At 46.0% G+C, this 24,094-nt stretch overlaps 2 protein-coding genes across 2 annotated transcripts; one reads left to right on the forward strand and one right to left on the reverse strand.

Moving 5' to 3' along the window:
- Positions 1 to 286: 286 nt before the first annotated feature.
- Positions 287 to 9,292, reverse strand: scaf4a (SR-related CTD-associated factor 4a). Its single transcript, XM_058088252.2, has 19 exons — positions 9,101 to 9,292; positions 6,987 to 7,070; positions 6,864 to 6,908; positions 6,620 to 6,781; positions 6,264 to 6,390; positions 6,051 to 6,187; positions 5,796 to 5,957; positions 5,643 to 5,722; positions 5,468 to 5,531; positions 5,062 to 5,232; positions 4,525 to 4,595; positions 4,262 to 4,452; positions 3,560 to 3,660; positions 3,370 to 3,483; positions 2,973 to 3,129; positions 2,789 to 2,904; positions 2,570 to 2,723; positions 2,356 to 2,505; positions 287 to 2,254 (listed from the first exon to the last, which is right to left on the reverse strand). Exons 1-19 carry the CDS (start codon positions 9,128 to 9,130, stop codon positions 1,251 to 1,253), a joined length of 3,120 nt encoding a protein of 1,039 aa, XP_057944235.2. The 5' UTR covers positions 9,131 to 9,292; the 3' UTR covers positions 287 to 1,250.
- An 803-nt stretch (positions 9,293 to 10,095) lies between these two features.
- Positions 10,096 to 19,308, forward strand: hunk (hormonally up-regulated Neu-associated kinase). Its single transcript, XM_078787742.1, has 9 exons — positions 10,096 to 10,695; positions 14,068 to 14,360; positions 14,548 to 14,603; positions 14,938 to 15,073; positions 15,159 to 15,286; positions 15,544 to 15,670; positions 15,748 to 15,916; positions 15,978 to 16,140; positions 16,492 to 19,308. The coding sequence occupies exons 1-9, from the start codon at positions 10,453 to 10,455 to the stop codon at positions 17,238 to 17,240; spliced, it is 2,064 nt and encodes a 687-aa protein (XP_078643868.1). The 5' UTR covers positions 10,096 to 10,452; the 3' UTR covers positions 17,241 to 19,308.
- The last annotated feature ends 4,786 nt before the right edge of the window (positions 19,309 to 24,094 follow it).

A 24,094-nucleotide genomic window follows, 5' to 3' on the forward strand; every position in this document is an offset into this window, starting at 1 on the left:
TTTTGTTGCATTTTCGACAATGACCAACTTCATTTGATATAAAATAGTCCTCATGAACATCACTGAGGACATTGGAAACATTGTTTTCAGCATGATTATGCTACCAAAACTGAACTATTAATTCAATACAATTAAATGAAGCTCTTTTGGGAATACACATCCAACTATTGCCAGAGGCCAGAAGTACTATTTTTATGCTCGTTTTGTATTAGAAACATGGCCGCACATGTGCAACTTGAATAATCCTACTTATATTGTCTGTGAGGAAAACGTAAATTGACACATGTTGGTACAAAAATAGTTTATTAAAAACATTTTTGTGGCTGAAATGCGGAACATTTTACATCCATGTGTTTTGTACTGTTAACGTTTAAAGTTAAAACCTCAAAGCAAAAGGGCTGTAGCGATTCCTTCCAGGTCCTTCACCTTTGCTCTCAAAGCAAAAAGGTTAGAAACAATTAGCATCACACCCTGGTACGGACAGTGAAAAGCTTATTTACAGTGGCGGCTCCAAGCAGTGCTCTTCATTTCGTCACTCTGTTCCATTGTGATTAAAATGATTCAAGTAGGAGTCGGTCTTCTGGGGTTAACTAAAGTCACATAGAGTATTTCAGCAGTGAAACAAAGCTTGTTTGGTTAGGAAAACACACAGCAGCACCAAATCCCTTAATTAAATCATTTGTATGCTCATTATTTGTTTGCAGAGATTGATCTTTGAGTTAAGTCAGGATAGAAATCACTTTAAAATTAACTTTAAAATTACAATACAAATTATAACAAAAAGCTTGCTTGATAAATGTGTTCCTAAATTGTTTTAATGCTTTCACATGGGATGTATTCTACTTTTGATTGGGTTAGTGTATTTGTAAAGCAAATATTTTTTCCCCCAATTTGTACTCATAAAAACAAGAAGCAGGTGAATGACATGTTAAATGCATACTGGTATTTTTTTTAAAATCAACACATTGCTGTTGGTGGGGAAGGAGTGGCTGCAAACACATGAGGCCTTGAAGTAAAAAAAAAAACAAGAAAAAAACATTTGACTGTTTGTTCATCTAAAACATATTAAAAAGATCAAATCTACTCTGAGGGAACCTCTAAAGAGACAGAAATCAAATCAACATGCGAGCATACATACAATGCACAGGGAGGAGAAGATGCAACCAGTTCTTGGGGTGTGACTTCCATGTGATGGCTTGTTAAACAGGCTAACAAGTCATGTGACAGTGTGACAGGAAGTCATACAAGTCTTAAGACGCAGCCTCCTGTTTGGCTTCTACCGGCTCACTCTGAGCCTCGGAGGACAGGGACTCAGCAGGAGCTGATTGTGGGGGCGGAGCTGAAGGTGCTGATTCAGGAGTCTTTTGGGGGGCTTCCGAAACAGGTTCTTTCCCTGTTTCCATGGCAACCAACTGCTGTGCGGCGTTAGGTTTCCGAAACTTGTCCATGTTCTCCAGCTCAGCCAGCCGGTCGTCCCGATCCCACCGCGTGGTCCTCTCGCGGCGTTTGGGTCGCTCCCCCGCTTTGCCTTCAGCCGCTCTTCCGCTCTCCCGACTCCCTCCTTCTGCTCTTCCTCTCTCGCCACCTTCACCTCTCCCGTTTTCCCTGTCCCCGTCACCCCCTCTCCCTCGTTCCCGGTCCAGGCTGCTTCGTCGGTCCCTCCAGTCCCGTCTGTCACTGTCCTTTTCCCATCCGCCTCCCCGCTGATCACCATCTTCCTGCCAGCTGCTGAGTCTATCCCTCACGTCCATTCTGTCGCCGCCCCTTCCCCCATCGCCAAATGGACGTCTTGCGCCCCCGAATCCTCGATCCCTCTCCCGGTCTCTCTCTCGTTCCCAGTTTCTCTCCCGATCAGGCTCCTGGTCCCTCAAACCCAGCCGCTCACCCCGAAAAGAGCGGCCAGTCGTTTCTTCAGGCCCATCAACAGCATGGGGGGGCCCTGGTCTGATAAAAGGAGGAGGGGGACCTTGAGGGGGCAGTCCGTGCCTGTGTGGAGGAAATGGAGGTCTTATGTTGTGGGAAGGGGGCATCCCAAAGCCTCCTTTGGGTGGAGGGCCGTCATGGCGCATCATCGACGTGTGAGGCCCCCTGGGCATCATCTGTGGAGGGACGGGGGGCATGGCAGGGAGAGGAGATTGCTGTGCATGGGGTGGAGGGAAACGTTGACCATGCAGCAAAGGAGGACCTGGGGGGCGTTGCAGTGGAATCAAACCTGGCCGTGTCCCCAGCAAGCCACCAGTAGGGGGCTGGTTACCTGCAGCCAAAGAAAAATGGCCCAGGTTAGAAAAGCTGATCTCACTTATCACCACCTCATGTGACAAAAACATCAAAAAGAAGATGGCGAGAGTAACTAACCCACAGCCCCCATCTGGTTATTGAAGAAGTTGGGCGCATCCGGAGCCACCTCGTGTTTCCTGTTGACCAGCCCTGCAGGGCCCAGAGGCATGTCTTCAGCTTTGGAAGCGGGTGGTGGTCTGAGAGGCATGGCCCCAGGTGGGAGGAAACCTGGGAGAGGTGGAGGTTTGCATGTGTCAAAAACACCAACATGAGTGAGCCAGACAGGCACTACCTGGAGGCATCTGCATGGGGTTGAAGCCAGGTCGGATGAAAGGAGGCGGGGGCATGCCCGGGGGGAAGGAAGGAGGCGGAATTCCTATGTGGGCGGGAAAACCAGGAGGCTGCACAGCTCCCATGCCAATCATTGGCTGCTGCATTGGAGGAACCTGGGAAAAATGTACATCATTACAGAACGTGTTGCAACCACAGAAAATGTCTGCAAGTCAATCACCTGTGCAGGAGGAGCTGCGGCTAACATGTGCACCTCCTCGGGCTGCGAGGACTCTGCCCCGCCATTGTGGGTGAGCTGCTCTGGGTTGGTAAGGGCCTTTCTCAGTGTGCTCCACTCTGGAAATGAAGAAATGAAGATTCATAAGCAAACATTCAGTAAAGAAGAGCATTCTCCTATATATTACCTGGCGATAAAGTGTCTACATCCAGCATCCCTCCTTCTTTTAGGTCCTCCAGTTGGTCCTCCCCCACTTTGGACCAGGGGATGTAGGTGACTCCCAGCTCCACATCCCAGTACTGTTTAAAGTCGGCTTTGATGCCCTTGTTGAGCGCCCATGCAATCTGATGATGGAAAACAATCCATGAATCGAATCCATGAATACACAACACATACTTTTTGTATATCCCATAAACCTCATTTCACGTCCCATCCATCACTGTGTTCGTCTGCTATAACCAGTGATTTGTAAAAAGAAAATCTTGAAAATTATCAGGAGGTAACCAAACGTTTTCATACCACTGTATCTTCATACATGTCACTCTAGATGATCACATTTTAGGATGTTACTTTTGTTCATTCACCTTGATGGCTTTTTGGTTGACTTTGTAGGACCCTCGACTGAGCTTCTGCAGGGCTCTGAACGCATCCTGTCGGTGTATCATGACAATGTAGGCGCAACCGCGTGGAGGAATCATCTGAACAGGACCAGAAAGCACACTTGGAGATTTCCAACCTCTGCACCTACACATGACTTTTGCTATAATTCCTTACGTTGATGGACTCAATCTGTCCAAACTCCTCCAGCAGGCACGCCACATCCTGCTGCTGAGTCCTCTTGTCCAGCTGGCCCACCCACAGAGTTGTGCTGCAGACTGAACAGCGCACACACTTACTCAAGGTGACCTCTCGGGTTGGGTGTCATTTACATATCCGCCGACACCGATGCCAAATGGACATTTTTGAAACTGTGCCGATGCTAAAATGGTGTCTCAACAGGTATGGTTTTAAGGTAGGTTTTATATGTATGCTGTGACCATGTAGTAACGGGTACATTCATGATAGCATGTCCTTTAAGTGCGTACATTCCACAAAATTGACACCATTCTGGGGACGTGCCTGTGTTGTGATGTTCAGAATTCTGGCGTTTGTGAATGCACCTTGCTTGCAGTTGGTTGATAATGAAAGTAAATTAAACAACAAAATAAAAGTGTTGTGTGGAACATGTGCAAGTTTAACATGTTGGAACTAAGCACTGCTGTAGTCGTGTTGAGGACAACAAAGTTTAAAAAGAGTGCCAGACTCTCTGTGGGGACCTTGCGTGACTTAGAATACGTTACTTTCACAATACCACTTGTTGCATGGGCTGAGTCTGCATTTTGTACCAAAACGAGGCACCGATAGCTATGTTATTTTGACATTGGCACTGTACACTCACACCTCAAGTAAAAGCGCCACAAGCGTATGAGAACTCACTGCTCAGCGTCTCATTCTTGGACGGTGGGAGACCCTTTTGGCAACGCTCCCGTTCCCGCTCCCTCTCCTTACGCTCCTGCGAGCGAGATCGCGGGGATTGGTGGCGGCGGTCCCTAGAGCGCGAGCGGGACCGCCTATGTCTGGATCGGCGCGTGCGGGAGTTGGACCGTGACCTTCTACGCTTCGGAGACCTGCGTTTACAAAGAGATGCTTCAACGTAAACTGCACTCGTCAAAAGCCCAATGAACCAAACAGCGGCTTACCTGGAGCCTGATCGTGACCTTTGACTGTGTCTGCCATCCCGCATAGACGATCCCGCGTCAACTGACGAGTCCTAAAATGGCACCAAGAGGTTTTTAGATTTTCCCATTGGCTACACAGTGTAGCCGTCGGTATTGCAATTGCTCCTCCACTGCAACATTTTACAAACTTTCAAAGGAGAAAGTAATAGAAAGACTCCTAATTGGTCCACCATGTCAAAGTTAAGACCCATTTGCTTTTCTAGAGTGCTTATCCTCACAAGGGTTGTGGGCATGCTGGAGCCTATCCCAGTTGTTTAAGGACAACTTAGAGTCGCCAATTAACCTAGCATGTTTTTGAAATGTGGAGCACCTGAGGAGAACATGCAAACTCCACACATAGATGCCAGAGAGGGGAATCCAACCCATGTCTCCTAGCTGTGTGGGCTGCGAGCTAATCACTCGTCCATCGTGCAGCCCCAAAGTTAAGATGTCTCATCTAATGAACGCGATCGCTCCTCTGCAAGTGGTACATGGAGCAGATGAGAAATTGCAGTTTACCTGATGAGCTGAGCTAGGTGGTGGGAAACCTCCTTGGAAGCCTGGTTGTCCTGTGGAAACAGGGAGGGCCTGGCCTGGTAGAATGTGCCCCATCGGAGGCATCATAACCGGGAAGCCTTGTCCTGGCAGTAAACCATAGGCTGGGAGCTGGCCGTTAGGAGGGAGAGGAACCTGAGGAGGACGAAACATGTGGATGATGATGGTGGTATGTAGTATGAAGGACATATTCAACTGCAATACTTAAACACAAGAGGGCGCAATATATTGATGCTCAACTAGTTGGATGCCTTAGAAATCATTAGAGAAACAGAATACAATGTTTTTGTTTTAAGAAGGAAGTTCATGTTTAATTGTTGAACTTCCTGTAGCCTAATTATTGCTTATGGAATCACCAATGTGAACAAACCTGCTGTGAGAGGTCCTGAGTCATGCTCAGTATGGATGATTGGAGGGATGCGGGCTGCTGCATACTGTTGTCATGACAACAACGACATCATCAGCTTGGCAGCTTTCACTTTGTCAAACTATTCACCAACACACATGCACTTCATAGTCCGTAAACAAGTCTATCACAGTCTTACAAAGAGGTCTGCGAGGAGTCATCCTTGGCGTCGTCACCAGCTTCTGGTTCGTCGTCATAGTCGAAACGATCCAGCAGCGTCTTGAGGCAAAGGCAGTTTGAGTGTGACCGTTTTGTGGAGGCTACGTTCAAGTTGTCAGCATCCAATGCTCACCCTGTCAAATGCCGTCTTCTGCTGGGAAGGTGGAGGAGGATGCTGGATAGTGTGGCTAAAGACGGGGGTGACGTGTTGGGTGTCTGTCTGAGGGGCGGGAGGCCGAGGGGCCGTGTCTGCTTTGACAGGCTGCTGCTGAAAGTTCTGGAGCATCTGCTGAAGCTAAGTGGTGGAAGGACAAGCATGGCGATTGAGAAATCACTAGGCTACATTTTTCACAATATTCACAAGATTCTCTGATATAAATATACGCACCTGGTGACCCTGCGTGGCCTGGAAGAGCTGCGCCACGGCGGCGAAGGGGTCCTGTTTTTCCAGCTGACCCTCAGGCGCCATGGTGGAGTTGGCTGTCACTGTGGTGACTGGTTCTTTGGCTGGAGATGGAGGGGACCCTGAAGGGACAAACAATTATCAGCTTGGTCCTATTTGGAAAGACCAGGGAACATTACAGGGAACATAAACAATCACCTGGCTCGTTGAAGCCTGTGAAGGGCACTGCACCCCCACTGCCGGCCATGTCCAGGAGGGGCTGAATGACCTCACATTTGAAGACGCCGTTCTTCTGCCACAGGTTCAATACTCGCACCAGCTTACTCTATAAGCAATCCGCCAAACCAGGTCAGCTAAAGTATGACAGTCCCAGACTTGTGGCTTCAAATCAGAGAGCATTTCAATAACTATATAAATGTTTTTTTATTTCTTTGGTGTACTTTAGATGAGTGGAAAAATTGTGGCGATACCCATAGAACAGGAAATGGCAGGTAAACAATAGACATAAAAGAAAGTAATAATAGAAAAATCAAGTGATTGGAGGTTCTTCTTACCCTGTCTTCTAGCGGGCAAAGGCAGAGATTCTCAAAGGTTCCTGTGATGTTCTTGGTGAACCTGGGTCCAAACACATCCTTGTCTGCGCCGAACTGGTGCCGGGACTGGCGGACAATAGAATCTACCACATACAGGCCCGCAACTTTGTACTCCGGCTTACACTGGAGACAAAAACATGCGAGCTCATTACAAGTTTGCTCAAATGGAACCAGGTAGATTTTAGTTGTAGTTTCTTGATCTCACCTTTTTGATGAACTTCTCCACAATCTGAACCACATGCTTGTAAAGCTGACACAGAGGTCATGTTATTATTTGACTGACAAAAAATAATCGCTTTTGCTTTCTCCATGCAAAGACACGACTTACTTTCATAGCCTTGATGGCCGACTTGGTGATGGAGATCATCTTGGCCCGAGATATTGGCGGCTTGGAGTCCATCAAGGAGAATAACTACAAACATAAAAGATGACACAACACCTGCTATGATTCTTTTTTATATAACGAAATCAGACGGAAAACAGAGCCAATGTCTCATAGGTACTCATGACTTTTGTGTGGAAGTGTCCTTTTGTTCACGCTGCACGCTCCATGCAATAGTAATTTATTGATGGTATGTAGTATAAATAAGAGCATGTATAAATAGTCCAGGCACAGTGAAGAACTACCACTGTAGCTACGAAGCTTCATAGCTAGGCCTGTCACAATAAACACATTTTTCTGGTCGATAATTAGGCCATTTATTATCCACGGCATTCTATAAGATCATACTGTTAAAATAAAACATTAATTAGCATAAAAAATTAAGTGTAATATCACATTTGAGCCACTAGATTGTACTCAACTGCAGTGCACAACTGTTATGAATCGCCAGGAGTCACCACTTCAGGCACCATTCCTACTCACGGTGTCAAAGGAACGACACAGCAACCCGATAGGTGGATAAAAACACAAGACACTACCAACGTATAATGCAGCATATCATGTGAGCTCTAACCATGTACTTTCCGGCCATTTACAAAAACTGTGCCGCAAAGCACTCTGGGTAACAGGAAGTGTTCCCACCGATGCTACATCATCTGTGTTAAGAAAAAAAATCAATACAACCAAACAGTTATGCAGTGTATTGTTTAACGATTGTAGGGGTCATATTTGAGCTGTGTAAAAATTCTGGATACGACACACTGCCCAACATGTGTGAGATTCATGTCTTCTTTCACTCACTTCTATTGTCGTTTGTGACATGTACATGTACGTTTTTTCCGAGGCCGTTCCTGCTGTCTAACATTTCCCCAAATGTTGGCTGTATTGAAAGGTTACATTTTTTTTAGCTATGCAGCACGCTCACAACACTGAACGTGCACCATTTTTGTGCCGTTTCATTTAATATTTACTCTGCTGATCAAACGCCTCAGTAAGCAATGGCTGTCGCCAGAAGGCTGTTGTGCACATCCACACTGGAACTGTGGCATTCGGCTTACAAATCACCTTATCACCTTTGTGCATTCATTCATGGCATTACTAATTGTAAGTGCCCTCAGCAACTTTGCTGTCTTGCAATGTTCTTAGTTCTTGTTCTTCTGGTTGTTGAAACATTTTCAATAAGTGAATAAATAAGTAATAAAAATTGTTATTTGTCATAATAACAAACAAACAAATTCCTATTAATCACTGTATTTAGCACATAGGACAGATTTGCACGTTTTGTAGTGTTTGTGGATCCTTTCTGTTTGAAGGATTTGGCCGTGCCCTGTGGTCCACTGTAATACGGCACTGTATCTACATTTATCAATAATATTATGATGCACTGTTGTCAATTTAACAGTGACAAAACACACGTGACACATTATTATCGAGTATGTCGATAAACGTCACTTCCTCATATTCGCTTGCATTCCATTCTACCCTGTAACATTACGTAGCTAGAATAAAGCATTACTGTATATTGTACAAGATCTGCAGATTATGAGGAGGAAGCCGTCATTAAGTCCCAATAATCAGGCTGACAGTTCATGAGAAACGAGGATCACCATTAGCAGCAACAAGGGATTTGGTCAAGATAGAGACAACAGCAACAACATCCCGTTTGGATGAGTAGAATATTATCTCATATCTATGCATCAACCAAGACCACAGTGACGATTATGAGCATTATAGATGACTGTTTATCATGGTTCCCACAAGCTAGCGTTAACATGTTGACGAGTTCAACGGTACACAATGGGCCCTGTGTGTAAGACAGCTAACTAGAATTGATTTCCTTAGAATGGTACTTAAGTGATGTTAATCTTAAAAGGTAAACTACAAATATGTTTAAAAACACATCCAGTATGCTCGACGACTACTCGCTACCATTAAGGCCCTCTTAGGTCGGCTAACCGTAATGCAACACGGCTGCTCCACCTCCACTACCTCCATCACCACTAGCCAGAGCCCTGGTGGCTGTAATGCCTTCAAAGCGACGCCGGGAGAAGGCAGCCTACCTCCTGATTGAAGGCGTTGACGGCATCCATGGTGGTCCAACGCCCGGCGACGTCCACTTAGCACCTGCTGCCGGCAATGGTTACCCAAGCAAGGGTTGCTTCAACATGTCCGCTCTGCTAGCTTAGCATCCAGCAGGCTAGCTTACAGGGTCGGCGGGCTCGCAATGCATGCCGGGATTCTATGTTGTTGTTCCGGCGTTTGGGCAGCAGATGGCGGGGATGTGGCTTCCTTGCAAAACAAATGAGTATCTAATTGCAGAACATCTCACCGCCAATTGGTGGCGGTATAATCGCGCTTTTGCCTTCATATGGTTCTCTTTGTTTATCTTTCAACCTCCTCAGCGCATCAATGACCGTGTACAGGTGCACTCCTTCTAGGAAAGGATAAAAGAAGATGATAAATATGCAAATATATTTAAATATTTGAAGTGACAAAATAAAACACCAGAGTAGCTCTCATAATGCGACATAATGGCTGCATTGATGAGTAAATTGTGTCATTTTTTTCCTGCTGTTTTTGCTTCATTGTTCCATTGCTGCTCTTTAACTGCACTTTTTTTTTAATGTTTTTATGTACATTGTGCGATTTTAAGTGAAAATGAAAATAAACTGCCAGCACCGTAGAAAATGAATGAATGAATGAAATCCCTCCTGCTCTTTGTTAATTAGGTAATCGAAGCCTCGTTGTGCTAATATTTTCACACCCATGCATAGTTGCATAATATTTACTTTGAATGATGTATTTTACTATAAAAGCATTCTAGATCTGGTTAAACCTGACCAGCTTCCCATTTGTGGTCTATGTTGGGTATTATTTGATACACATGACATCAAATTTAGATATAAAAAAGACAAGCGTTCCACAGTCCAGGCGTGTTCTTTGTTCATGTGGTTTTTATGACGGTGTTTTTCTTCCTCGTTTTCAGCAGGCAAGCCCCGCCCACTGGTACTGATTGGCTAAAACCTTGCCCCCTCCCTCCATGAAACGCCCACCTATGAACCGGGAAAGTGGCTTCTTCAAATTGATAAACAACACTTGAAGACAAGACGCACAAAGGAGACGCTCTCGGATAAAGTTCACTTTTTAAAATTTAGAATCTAACACGATTAGACATATGACGTCATAGTTTCTGAGTGGGAAGTCACTTTATTCTAAGCTTGCAAAAAGTGCTGAGTGGATGCCTTTGGAGGAACAGGTGGCGCACGCCCCCACCTAACCCACCCCGGCCCCAGACTGTCTTTATTTGTTCAATTAGCGGCGATACCCACTCACTCGGTACCAGGAGCGTCTTCGGCAGAGAACACCCATCCCGCGAAGGTGCGCACAAGAGACGCACGGCGAGGACGCAGCCATGCCGGTAGCCGACTGCGACGTGCCGCTGGAGGGGAGCAGCAGTAGCAGCGGCAGCAGCACCCACGAGGGCAGCGGCGGGGCAGAGGGCATTCTCCCGGCCTCGCTGGCCAGCCCAGCCGCCGACATCCTGAAAAACTTTTACCACACCAAGCGGGTCGGCAACTACCTGATCGGCAGGAAGCTGGGAGAGGGCTCCTTCGCCAAAGTCAGGGAGGGTCTCCATGCTCTCACTGGGGAAAAGGTCAGCAACAACTCCCTTGCATCCCTCTTTTTGTTAGATTAACTTCCTTAAACTGTTAATGGCTTTGGTTAGTTGAACCATTTGTGGCAAGCAGCCAAGGACCTAATGGCTTTTAAACTTAATGGCAGGGGAGAGCTTCAGCTGTCACTTGTGTACATGTTTTGTGTTACTATTTTATAGCTTTAAATCATCTTTGAAATGATCATCGCCCGCTCCCTCTGTAGATAAAGTCATCACCCTTTTGTTGGAGTCTGTCAGGTGAAACAACAAAGGGAGTGTTTATTATTGAGGTGTAAAAAAAAGTCAATTGCATTACACATAGCTTACATTGTTTACCCAAGCAATATTTTTGAAACAGCTTTCAGTATGACGCAAACACGTCGTTACATTATCTTTCCTGTTTTGTTGTGGTGTGCTTACTCTCTTGGGTGCACAATCTGATGAAGAAAGCAACATTAATTAATCCAATTGGAACTTTTAGAGATCATTATGAACATTCAGAGGTTGCCCAGTAGGATACATTATGGTTGTCTATACCTCCGGGCATGTTCAGGTACATCATGTTTGACTAACATACAGACACTGATCTAGAGTTTAAAGAGAAATATGTTTACCAAGTGTCCCCTGGGAGAAAGTCAGCATCTCTGTTTGCCATCTTTACTAATGACCTCATGCGGTTGACAATATTGACATCCTTTGTGTGTGTGCGTGTGTTTGCATGAGCAACCTTGCGATACACCACCTCGTCTTTGTCCGCATGCTGCCTGCTTGTGGTGATCTCACCGTCGAAGTGGGCACAGCGAGGGAGGGTGGGAGGGGTGACATTGTTGGCGGACCTATGGGGGAGCGGCGCCGCTGCTTGCATATGCAATGACGGGCTCTGATAAATGGACCTCATCAGGATTCTGCCAGCGCAGGGCTCTGCTGAAGGCCACTGTTGGACACTCTTGAGCTGCCTTTGTTCTCCTGTGAAGCACAATGGAGGCCACATGGCTACCTGTTGGCTACATCATGTTCACACAATCCATACATACTGTAATTATATATTACATTGTCTAATATAACATTGCCTACGGTATACATTATATATTACATTGTCAACAGGTGATATATTATACTGCCTATACAACATTCTCTATGGCATTGTCTGTACATGTACTATGTTATATTGCATATACAGCATAAATTATATATTACATTGTAAACAGGTACTATACTATACTGCCTATACAACATGTAACATAGTCTGTACATGTACTATGTTATATTGCCTATACGTACAGCATACATTATATATTACATTGTAAACAGGTACTATACTATACTGCCTGTACAACATGTAACATAGTCTGTACATGCACTATGTTATATTGCCTATACAGCATACATTATATATTACATTGTAAACCGGTACTATACTATACTATACTGCCTATACAACATGTAACATAGTCTTTACATGTACTATGTTATATTGCCTATACAGCATACATTATATATTACATTGTAAACCGGTACTATACTATACTATACTGGCTATACAACATGTAACATAGTCTTTACATGTACTATGTTATATTGCCTATACAGCATACTGTACAGTGGTTCATTTACACTGTAGAGATGCTCACCTTATGTGCCCCCCCCCTCCCCTCTTTGTTGAGGATGATGCAAACACATGCAATCACACATGCACTCACTGCCTTACTGGGGGTGGGGGGGTCAGAGAGTTTATTCAAGAAGAAAAATGCGGTTTCTTTTTCACATCCCTAGAAAGTCTGTAGTGGTGTACAAAAGTGAGGTGGTCATGGGGTGCTGGGGCGTGGGCGGTGAGGGTTGGGGGCGGGGGGGCACATGTTTTTGATGTCTGTAACCCACTTTCCTCCCATGTCTTGCCCCGGCCCCTCCTTTTTTCTGTCTGAGGGGAGCCTGATAAACAACTGAACGCCCCCCCGGCTGATGCCCCTCCCCCCACCCCTTTGGCTCACATAGCCTACTGTAAATACAGTGACCCATCTCCCCCCATGCTCGCTCTGATGTAAACAAGATGCGTTTAATGCTTCGATGCAAACAATTATGTTTATTATTTAAAGGGACACAACCTTATTTGTAGGCATGTTGCATAAAAGAGCATGGCCCCTGTACAGCAGGGGTGTCCAAAGTGCGGTCCACGGGCCATTTTCAGCACGCAGCTTATTATTTTAATGGTCCTCGGCATATAATAAAAATAAAATGAATTATTAATGAGAAGTTTATTTTAGACATGACACATTTGCTTTGTCAGCTATAACAGAGCTAAGATAGGGTGCTTTGTTCTGTCCAGTAAATACATCCTGTATGTACTATAATTTGAAAACGACCAGTAAGCAACAGAAAAGGATGGATTGATGGGGGTACAACAATGCATAGTCATAGTGGCAATGTATTCGTACTACCATCTTAATTTTACGGTCAGTGGGACTATTATTCGCATTAGCACTAATGCAAAATATACTAGCATGCACAATCAGGCAGTAAAAAGGGTATTTGGAGGTGAGGAAAGGACAAACAGACAAGCCGAAGGACAGAACATCCGCTCCTCGACGTCATTAACAACATGGTGATTAATTTTGTGTCTCCTTGAGATGATTTGTTGTCGGACGGATGGTCGGCAACAACGTTCTTGAACCCGTGTCTAGACAGCACGCAAGGAGAGAACAGTCGTAGAATGTAATGAGTTCCGCAAAGACGTTATTCGAGTTGTGTTCCTAGAGGACGCTCTTCAGGTTTGTTGACACATCAGACCACAGAAGTATGTAGTGTAGTGGAACTCTCCAGCTTAGGAGCCTGTTCTCCTCTGGGACCGAATTCCTCCTGGCCCTCCCCTCAGTGCCAGTTGTCACCTGGAGGCAAATGGCTCCCATTTGGTTCCCCTGGCGCCTCCTCCACAGATCGGATAACATTTGCTCTTCGGCTGCTTTATGACAGTTCAACAACACGCGCGTGCTGAATGCACACACTGCTCACCTCCCCTGCCCCCCGTCCAGGGACCCTCAGGGGGCCGAGTTGCTCCTGCGTTGTGCGTCACATTGGGAGCAGCTGCAAGACGGGGGCTCGGTGTCAAGTTGTGGCGTTCATCACCTGTTAGCATGGTGTTGTGGAATGTTTTCCCAGGATTCAGCGGTGACCTCATGCTCATTCATGACTAGCAACTGGTATTCCCAAACAACTTGTGAGGGAGTGTTAGGAAATTGCTTGAAACTCCCAAAAGCAAATACCTACATTCAGTTCAAGTATGGGGATGACATCAGAGCAATGTGATTGGATGATTCTAACTTAGTCCACTAGTTTGCTCCGGCCACTCACTCCTTCATTCTCTGTCCTTACATCCAGGTGGCGGTGAAGGTGATCGACAAGCGCAAGGCCAAGAAGGACTCGTACGTCACCAAGAACCTGCGGCGCGAGGGCCACATCCAGCAGATGATCCGCCACCCCAACATCACACAGCTGCTGGACATCCTGGAGACGGAGAACAGCTACTACCTGGTGATGGAGCTGTGCCCCGGCGGCAACCTCATGAACCGCATCTACGACAAGAAGCGGCTGGACGAGCGCGAGACGCAGAAGTACATCCGGCAGCTGGTGCTGGCCGTGGAGCACCTGCACAGGGCGGGCGTGGTCCACAGGTACATGACGTCTGTACGGTTGTCCAAAATGTCTTGTTAAGAAGAAGAATTAAGATTCAGGGTGAACAAAGAGCTTTAACCCATCCATACTTTTGTTCTTCATGTAGACATTTGTTAATATGATCAAATGTATTGATAAAAAAAAAAAATCCTCAAGTGAATACGTATTTTCTCTTTTGTGCTGCAGAGATCTGAAGATAGAAAACCTCCTGTTGGATGAGCAGGACAACATAAAGCTCATAGGTAACCATTTCCCGCCCGTTCCTGTCCTTGCTGCTGCCCCTCACTTGCACACTCATGCATTCATTCATAAGGCAGAAGATTGTGACAGCAAAGAACAATTACTGAAGGCGTATTGGTCGATTGCCAAGATCTTCTCAGCTGTTGGCGTCTAGCAGCCGCCCCATGTGGTGCCGGGGGGGTTAAGAGTACTTTAATGTGCTTTTAAACCCCTCGCAAGATCCCACCAAAGTGCTAATCTGCTCTGGCTAGGGTGTGTGATGAGGCAATTTATCTAATGGCATGCCCACAAACCGCCGTAGTAAAACCAGGAATAACATTCTTTCCTTTCCATCAGACTTTGGACTGAGCAACTGCGCCGGCATCCTGGGATACTCTGATCCATTCAGTACCCAGTGTGGGAGTCCCGCCTATGCCGCCCCCGAACTGCTCTCCAGGAAGAAATATGGACCCAAAGTGGACGTTTGGTCCATGTGAGTTCTTAGCTCATGAAACCAATAAAGTGGCAGAATCCATTAGGGTGCTGAATAATAAAGCATGGATGTGTTGTTCTTCCAGCGGGGTGAACATGTACGCCATGTTGACGGGGACGCTTCCCTTCACCGTGGAGCCCTTCAGTCTGCGGGCCCTGCACCAGAAGATGGTGGACAAGGAGATGAACCCTCTACCGCCATCACTCTCCACAGGTAGATCAAACAGTTTTGCAGTTGTGGTTCTGAGGAATGTTGTTCGATACCTGGCATTGCATAACAGCAAAGCCACTTTCCTGGGTGTGATGCAATAATAACGTAATAGCGTAATTATACCGGGCTTAGCCTACTTGCGTGAGCGTCATTCAATAAAGCCGATGACTCAGGTGTGTCATGGCGTATCTCTTACGTAATATCCAAGTGCTGTCATGCATCTCAGACGAAAGCAAAATAATCTTGTTTGTGTTTTGTAGCCGCCATCTGCCTCCTGAAGAAGCTCCTCGAGCCGGACCCGAACAAGCGGCCCAACATCCACCAGGTGATGGCGGACTCCTGGCTGCAGCTCGCCAACAAGAACACAGGCGCGCCGTACCTCAACAGGTGGACGGAAGATTCCGATGGGCCGAACTGTTTCAAGTAGCGCCGCTTTTCTAACTTACAAACGTTTCTTTTTTTAGGATCCACATTGAGGAAATCAACCACACGGTGTTGCTGCACATGACGGAGAAGATGGCGTACAAGCACAGCGAGGTGCTGAGCGCCGTGCTCACCAACCGCGCCTGCCACACCCTGGCCGTGTACTTCCTCCTCAACAAGAAAATGAAGAGACTGTCCAAAGAGTACAGGGTAAGTGACATCGTTTGGCTCTTCAGGAACACGTTTGTCTGACAGTCGTGCTTCCGCTCAGGAAATGCAGTTCCAGGAGAAGAAGAAAGGGGACAAGCAGAAGAACGAATACTTCCAGACACAGTGGAGGAAGCACGTGGACAAGCTCACCATCCCGCCCAAACAGACGCCTGTCTACCTGGCGGTGAGCAAGGGACCCACCAAGGAGAAGAAACCCCGCACAGGTAAAGGCTCGCCTTCCCGTACAGGTCTTGGTGTTGTGGTCTGTGTTGTACCTGACGTGTCCCCTCTCTCATACAGGGTAGGTTGACTGAGCATGCATGTTCTTGTTAATTACCCAGTCGTCCGTCCATCCCTCCATTGTTTGTCTGTACATCCATCCAACCACCTTCCCCTTCCGTGCATCAACCTGAGAGGAAGCACCTCACGGACACCCGTCAACTGTAACACACAAAACACAACTCCTTAGTTCAGCGTTAGCAACTGACACAGTGTAGACTCATGAAGACCACGTGTGTCCAGTTAGCGGTTTCGTTGAGAAGCAACGTTATTCAGTTGAATTATCCCCCCCTCAGGTCTGTTACGTGCTATAACTGGTGGCCATCGTAACTCACCCCTGGCTCCGCCCGGCACCGTTGCGTCCTCCTCCATGGAATACCTGGAGATCCAGCCTCTCTTCTCCAACACGCCGCAGCAGCGGAGGCGCCTAGCCACGCTCCCGCCGGTTAACACCAGTCCGGAGCACAACATCCCCGCTCCGCCGGCGCCATCGCCCATCGGCATGCACTCCTTCGGCTCCCTTTCCAAAGCCGAGCAAATCGAAGACACTCCGGTGTCGCCGTGGTACAAGCTGACCAACGGGACTCTGTCGCCACCGCGCCACGTCTCCGCCTTCCAGCCGGACTCGTCCTACTTGAAGAAGGCCACAATCCCCAGTCCGCCCGTTCTTATCGTCAACCCGCAGCCAAAGAAGAGCATTTCCACCGACTGGTGCGGTTCCTCCGACACCAGCGGGAGCCCTCCCAGCACCATCGGAAGTCCAGCCGGCAGCTCGGCCTTCAGCCCGCCCAGGTCTGCTTTCAGCGCCCTCAACCCCTCGTCGGCGTTCAGTCCCCCATCCAACAGCAGCAGCAGCGACCCCGACAGCCCCACGCACCGCAGCAAGTTCCCCTCCATGGGGATTGGACAGATGCTGAAGAAGAAGGTCCAGCTGCAGCCGTTCACCTTCCGACCGGAACAGGTCGTAGAGGAAGTGGTGTCCCCGCCTCCTTACCCCATGCAGACGCTCCTTTGCGCTTCAGGTGCACTCAAGACCCTCTGCTAACAAGCCACGTCTCATTTGGACGGAAGGTCTTTAAAAACTGTCAACTGTGTCTCTTTTTATCGCCAGTGAGCCACTTTGGTTTGAAAAGGTTCTTCAGGTGACGTCGGGACAATGAGACTTGGAACGCGTCCTGAAGCAATGACTCAAATGTCCTACTAGAGTGGACAGAGGACACCATGTACTACACACACACACACACTGTAATATACGTACACTGAGTTATGTAATAATGAAGTGGTTACTAACTGAGCCGCAGACTGATTCACACCAGCTAAACGACCCAGCTCTTCGCCCTTCCCTGAATACACGTCTATGCGTTTTGTGTCGTCTGTGAAGTCATTTTTAAAAACTCCTTGAACGGACCTCCAGCTCAGCCGGCACCGTCGTATTCCTCAGCGCTGACTGGAAGGCCGAGCTCGCTGCACTAGCCTGGAAAAACCAAAATGTCTCGGAATCAGAGTTGTTTACCACCTTTTACCTCACGCTCGACTGTGACGACGATTAAGTACAAGTAGGTGCCGTGTCTTTTGGTTGTCGTAGCAACCGTCATCCTTCCCGTTTGACTTTTTATACCAGAGCGCTTCCGCTTCTGCTACTGGCCGGCAGTTAAAGTATGTCCACGAGTACACCAGTACATTTCCAAAAAACACACATCAGCAAAAAGTCAAGTGCATGCCAAAGCAACTGTAAGCCCGAACTGTAAAGGGCAGGGTAGCCAATCAAGAGCCAGAGGAAAGCCATTTCTGGAAAAGACACAATGGCAGTCATCAATGTAGAAAATGAAGAATCATTTGTGTATCATACTTGAATATAAAGTTAACAAAACAGTCAACAATGAGGCTAGTTTTGCGATCTATGAACAAGTGCTGAAAAATGCAAATGCATGTGAATAAAAGGCCAAAATGCAAAAATATACAAAATGTGTAAACCCGTGTTTATGTGGACATCTGTCTCACTTGTTTTAGTCACTTTTAAAGAAAAGAAAAAACATACAAATACAGTGGATCCTTGGTTTTCATTGTTAATTTGTCCCAAACATACAAAGACCAAAGCTAATTTTCCCATAAGCAATAATGTCAATTCAATTATTCCATCACAGACACAAAAACATGAATAAAAATACATTTTACATAGAATAATTCTAATTATACATGCAGAAAACAAGGAATGGACACAACTTCCCGTACATCACCTTCTTTGTCAAAGTCGTCAAAAGCAACTTTCTTTGGCCCCATGGTGGGTTATCGAGCAACCGTACTGCTAGGGTGTGGACTAGTTTGTTACGTGCAATACTGTCCAACAACCGAGGCAAAATGTTCAATGAAAACCAAGAGTTGGCTGTATGGAATAAAATAATAAATTGAGCCTTAGAAAAACTGGAATCACCTCGAGAAAATGGTGAGATGAAAATGTTTTTTTTTGTTTGTTTTTTAAAAAAAAAGAAACACAAACCACTTCCTTTTTGTCTTAATGCTGTAGTTTGTGCAATAGTCTTAAGTGTTACAACTAACTGTTTGCCAAGATGTAAAAACAACAATGTAAATAGCAGTAAGACTTCCTTGTTCCCGTCATCCGTCTCTACAAAGCCATCTTACGCGCTTCGGGCTTCGCACTGTTAAAATTCCAATTTAAAAGTTGCATGCAATGTTGTGACTGTCAAAATTTGAAATGATTTCATGAAGGAATTCTATGAATGATGACGTCTTTGTACTTTTTTTGGTGCGGGTTCATACAGAGATTGCTACTGGAGGGGAGGTCTTTTGTAAGATTTTGTTTGTTTGTCAAGAGATTTCTATGCTGTAAAAAGTTATTTTAAATATTTATATTGAACTCATGAATGCCTTTGTCTCTTATTTGCACACACTGACTGAAATGAAATATTTTGGGGGGTGGAGGGATTATGTCTCCGGGAGTCTCCCTACTGTGCCCGAAGGAAATGAATGGATGGAAGTAGGGATGTCACGAGACAATCACTTCATGGGATGAGATGAGATTTTGACATTATCAGAAATATATGATAATATATGGCACTCTGTGTGTATGCTCGTGGCCCCGCCTACACCCACCAAGACAGACTGACAAACTCTGTTCATTCCGTTGTTCAATGGAACAGTGAACTCTCTTCCTGTGTTTTCATTTATTGCGACATTCATTTATCATCCCAATTGATTATCTTTTTTTTCCTGAACAAGATCTTTTTACACAAGATCTTGTGACACCTCTCCCAAAAAGGGGTGGGTCCACATTAAGTGACCAAATTTAGTTGCTGAGGTGCTAAAGTGGCTAAAGCTAACTTTCACACTTACGGGACACCTGTGGTGGAGGGTAAGAAAACAAAATACCAAAAACAGCGTATCCTTGCAACAGCTGAAGGACCCTCTGGGCAATATTAGGGGACCCCTGCCGCCCACCCCCGACCCCACCCACACACAAACTGTAGACTTTAATCCAGTCAGCTGTGGCTCCCCCGTCACTGCCATAAACCTCTTTGGGTCATATTGGCCTGACGAGACAAATGGGGGCGGGTGTAGTGTTTAGGGCAGGGTATTGGGGTGGGAGGGTGTCATGCCAGCCCTGAGACAAACACATGCACTGGATGACACAAACAGTCGGCGCCGCGCTAAGCGGATAAAGAAGAGGCTCCCGATGCATTATAGCCTTTTGTTTATCAGGCCGACTGTTAGTCCAAACCTCCGTGGGAAGACAAACAAGTCGCCAACCACATCTTGTTCCTTCAAAATCTACAGTGTACTTGCTCGGAGAGGGGACAATAATCCCTAAAAGTCCCTGAAAATAAGATTTGTGGTTGTTGTAACAATTGAAGTTGTATAGTATTGTGTTGACGTGACAAAGAGACAAGAAGAGTGCTTTTCAAAGCACCCCCCCCCTCAGAGAGAATAATGGAAACTGATTTTACGGAGCTTATTTTGGGGAGTTTTCTCACCCCGCACATTCACACTGAGTAGTACGACAAATGCAGAGGCATGAGGCACGTCAGCCACAGCCTCACCCGCCATGTTGAAAAAGAAATGACATCAAATAAATCATTATTAGGGATGTCGGTATCGATAATTATCGGCCCCATATCAGCATAAAAATCATTTCGACCACTTATACTCACGAGGGTCGCAGGCATGCTGGAGCCTATCCCAGCTGTCTTCGGGCAAGAGGCGGGGTACACCCTGGACTGGTGGCCAGCCAATCACAGGGCACATATAGACAAACAACCATTCACACTCACATTCATACCTATGGACAATTTGGAGTGGCCAATTAACCTAGCATGTTTTTGGAATGTGGGAGGAAACCGGAGTACCCGGAGAAAACCCATGCATGCACGGGGAGAACATGCAAACTCCACACAGAGATGGCTGAGGGCGGAATCGAACTCGGGTCTCCTAGCTGTGAGGCCTGTACACTCACCGTGCACCGTGCAAATTCATTCATTCATTTTCTTCCGATTTTTCCTCACGAGGGTCGCGGGGTGCTGGAGCCTATCCCAGCTGTCTTCAGGCGAGAGGCGGGGTACACCCTGGACTGGTGGCCAGCCAATCACAGGGCACATATAGACAAACAACCATTCACACTCACATTCATACCTATGGACAATTTGGAGTCGCCAATTAACCTAGCATGTTTTTGGAATGTGGGAGGAAACCGGAGTACCGGGAGAAAACCCACACATGCACGGGGAGAACATGCAAACTCCACACAGAGATGGCCGAGGGCGGAATCGAACTCGGGTCTCCTAGCTGTGAGGCCTGTACGCTCACCACTCGTCCACCGTGCAGCCCAGGTCCCAAATTCATTCATTCATTTTCTTCCGATTTTTCCTCACGAGGGTCGCGGGGGGTGCTGGAGCCTATCCCAGCTGTCTTCAGGCGAGAGGCGGGGTACACACTGGACTGGTGGCCAGCCAATCACAGGGCACATATAGACAAACAACCATTCACACTCACATTCATACCTATGGACAGACTATTACAACAAAGTATTACAACTTTTCCTGGAGGAAAATATTGTGCCTGGAGTTGATGAGTTGGATGTACATTATTTCCGGTGGGACAAATTGCATCCGTTTTTGATGCACTTTCGTTTTTCATCTGAAAGATCCGGAAAGTGACTTTGAAAAGAGCTAGAATAGAAGAATTTAGCTTTTAGCTGTTAGAGCTGATAATCCAGCGTGTAAATGTACTACAATGACTTCCTGCTTACTCACACAACAATTAAAGGCAAAATGTTGCCATGGAGATGATTGCAAAGTGGATGCTCAGGTCAAACGGCGTGTGAGATAAAACCAAGAACACCATTTCATAAAGTTGATATTTAATATAATATTATGCAGCACGTCTACAAGGGGGAAACATTTAGCCGACCAAAACATTACATCCTTGATTTCCCAGGCTGCCGTCTTCTTCTGCCTCTCAATCCCACTTTAATTTCTTTTATTTAAGCCAAGAAAAAGAGGCGTGGTTAACGGGACTTTACGTCTGGCAGCAACTGGACACGCTAACAGCAAGACCTCCACAGTCCACTGGGGGGGACAGTGTAACATAGGAGTGGTTTTTATTATCTTATTCCAGAAATAGGATTCCAGATTTTCGAAGTCCATGAGTGCTTAGCGATGCGGTGGTGGACCACAGTAGCACCCACTGCTCGTTGAGAAGAGCGATGTGTGCTTTCATGTCTTATGAGTCTCTGTTAGAGACATGTTTCATTTGATAATGCTGTTCGTCAAGCATTAGGATTTCGCACTTTGTTCATCAGTCCTGGAAAGCACCACGGTGATGTGCAAATATTATATTATTATGTACATTATATGCAAAGGTGACACCGATACGTAACTTTCATTCATTCATTTTCTACCGCTTATCATCATGAGGGTCGCGGGGGGTGTTGGACCCTATCCCAGCTGTCTTCGGGCGAGAGGCAGGGTACACCCTGGACTGGTGGCCAGCCAATCACAGGGCACATATAGACAAACAACCATTCACACTCACATTCATACCTATGGACAATTTGGAGTGGCCAATTAACCTAGCATGTTTTTGGAATGTGGGAGGAAACCGGAGTACCCGGAGAAAACCCACGCATGCACGGAGAGAACATGCAAACTCCACACAGAGATGGCCGAGGGTGGAATTGAACTCGGGTCTCCTAGCTGTGAGGCCTGCGCGCTAACCACTAAGTTGCCATGCAGTCTTAAATTAAGACACAATAATGTGAATGAAAAAGTTGTAAATATACTAAGAATTGAATCCAATATTCTGGTGAGCTAGTCAAAATCAGCGGGGATGTCGCAGTCTGGAGCCCTGAACCAGGCAAAGGATATTCAGGTGTTTATTTGTTTGTTTATTTTCGGGATTGAAATACACAAGCAGATGTTGTAAATGAAGGCTTTGAGCGCTCTGAGAGGATTTGGGTTATTTTCAACAACTGGCAGGCTATTCTATTCCATGAAACACACACACACACAAAGACGATTAGTGGACGCATCTGGCTTATCATAGAATTTACACTTCTTTCAAGCAGTATGACAAAATCAGAATGAAATTGACAACAAGTGAGGATCATCTCACTCACATTAAGTCCAATGTTTCTCATACATTCAGCTCTCTGTGGTCTGCCAGAGTTGATGCTACCTGTTTGCCGTCACTCATAAACACATTATATATAAAGAATAAGAAGATGTAGCAGGAGATATCATTTCATTTCACTTTCTACCGCTTTTGGAGAGACCGATGAATGTCGAGTGGGCCCCTGTGGGCCCCGCCGCCATTTAAAAACAGACAGCTCCGTCTTGTTTGTGACATTGAAAAACAAAAAGAAGCAATTCAAAAGATATTTCTTTTGATTTTCATGTTTTTGCAAAAGCATCACGGCTAATTATACAAATTGACAAGGGCGCCATTATCTGCAAACCAAAACAAATAGATAGAAGTCCTGTGGAAAACACCGGTGTCATTAAAAACATGCCATAAGGACACCTTCTGAAAGATAGGACAGCAATGAGCAAAATATGAATTTAATGAACAATATTTATCCTTATTGTAGTTTGCATTATTGCTCAGCTCAGATGTACATCACTGCAAACTACAAGCACAACACTGTTAAATAAATGCCAAATAAATTAGCATGGAAGTGTTTGTTAAGGCAGTTTTTATTGTATTTATCTAATAATGATGAAATATGAAGTATGTAGAAAATCAATATGGGTCAAAAAGCAGCCAGCCACAAGTAGTGGGGTGTGGCTCTTTGTCCTATGATGTAAGGGAGGACTGTGAAATGTCAATTATATATATTTTTTCATCAGTAAGTGCTTATATTTATGTAAATATATTTGGTGTTTTGTGCCATCTATTTATTGACAAATCGCAAACGTACCCATGAAATATCTTAAATAAAATAATATATATAGTGTATGTGCATACTAATTTATCATCTAAAAATGAACGTCAAAAAACATAGTTGAAGATATTTTCCCAAGTTGTTTAACAGGTGAAACTCATTGACTTCATGTTTTTTCTCCTCCTCTGACCCCCCCCAAAAAAGAAAAACAAGACCAGAAATGTCATCAAAGAGCCGCTCTCAGCCAATCACGCGCCAGTGTCTGTGGCAACAGCTCCAGCTGCCATTGGCCGCCTGCGCCAGGCAGAGAGCGCCGCCATTGGCGGGCGGCCGCCTCGGAGGCTTCATTGCCTCCATGGCAACATTGCTTCCTCATGGGCGGGAGAAGGTGAGGTAGAGAGGAAGGGATGGGCGGCGGCTTTGACTGAGACGACGCTTCTGCATTATTCATGCTTTGTTCACGATGGACTGATGAGTGGGGAACGTGCGTGAGCGCGTGCGTGCGT

Source organism: Doryrhamphus excisus, linkage group LG21 (genome assembly GCF_037039965.1).
Source record: "Doryrhamphus excisus strain RoL-2023G ecotype Guam linkage group LG21, RoL_Dexc_Guam_v1.1, whole genome shotgun sequence".
Lineage (NCBI taxonomy): Eukaryota > Metazoa > Chordata > Actinopteri > Syngnathiformes > Syngnathidae > Doryrhamphus > Doryrhamphus excisus.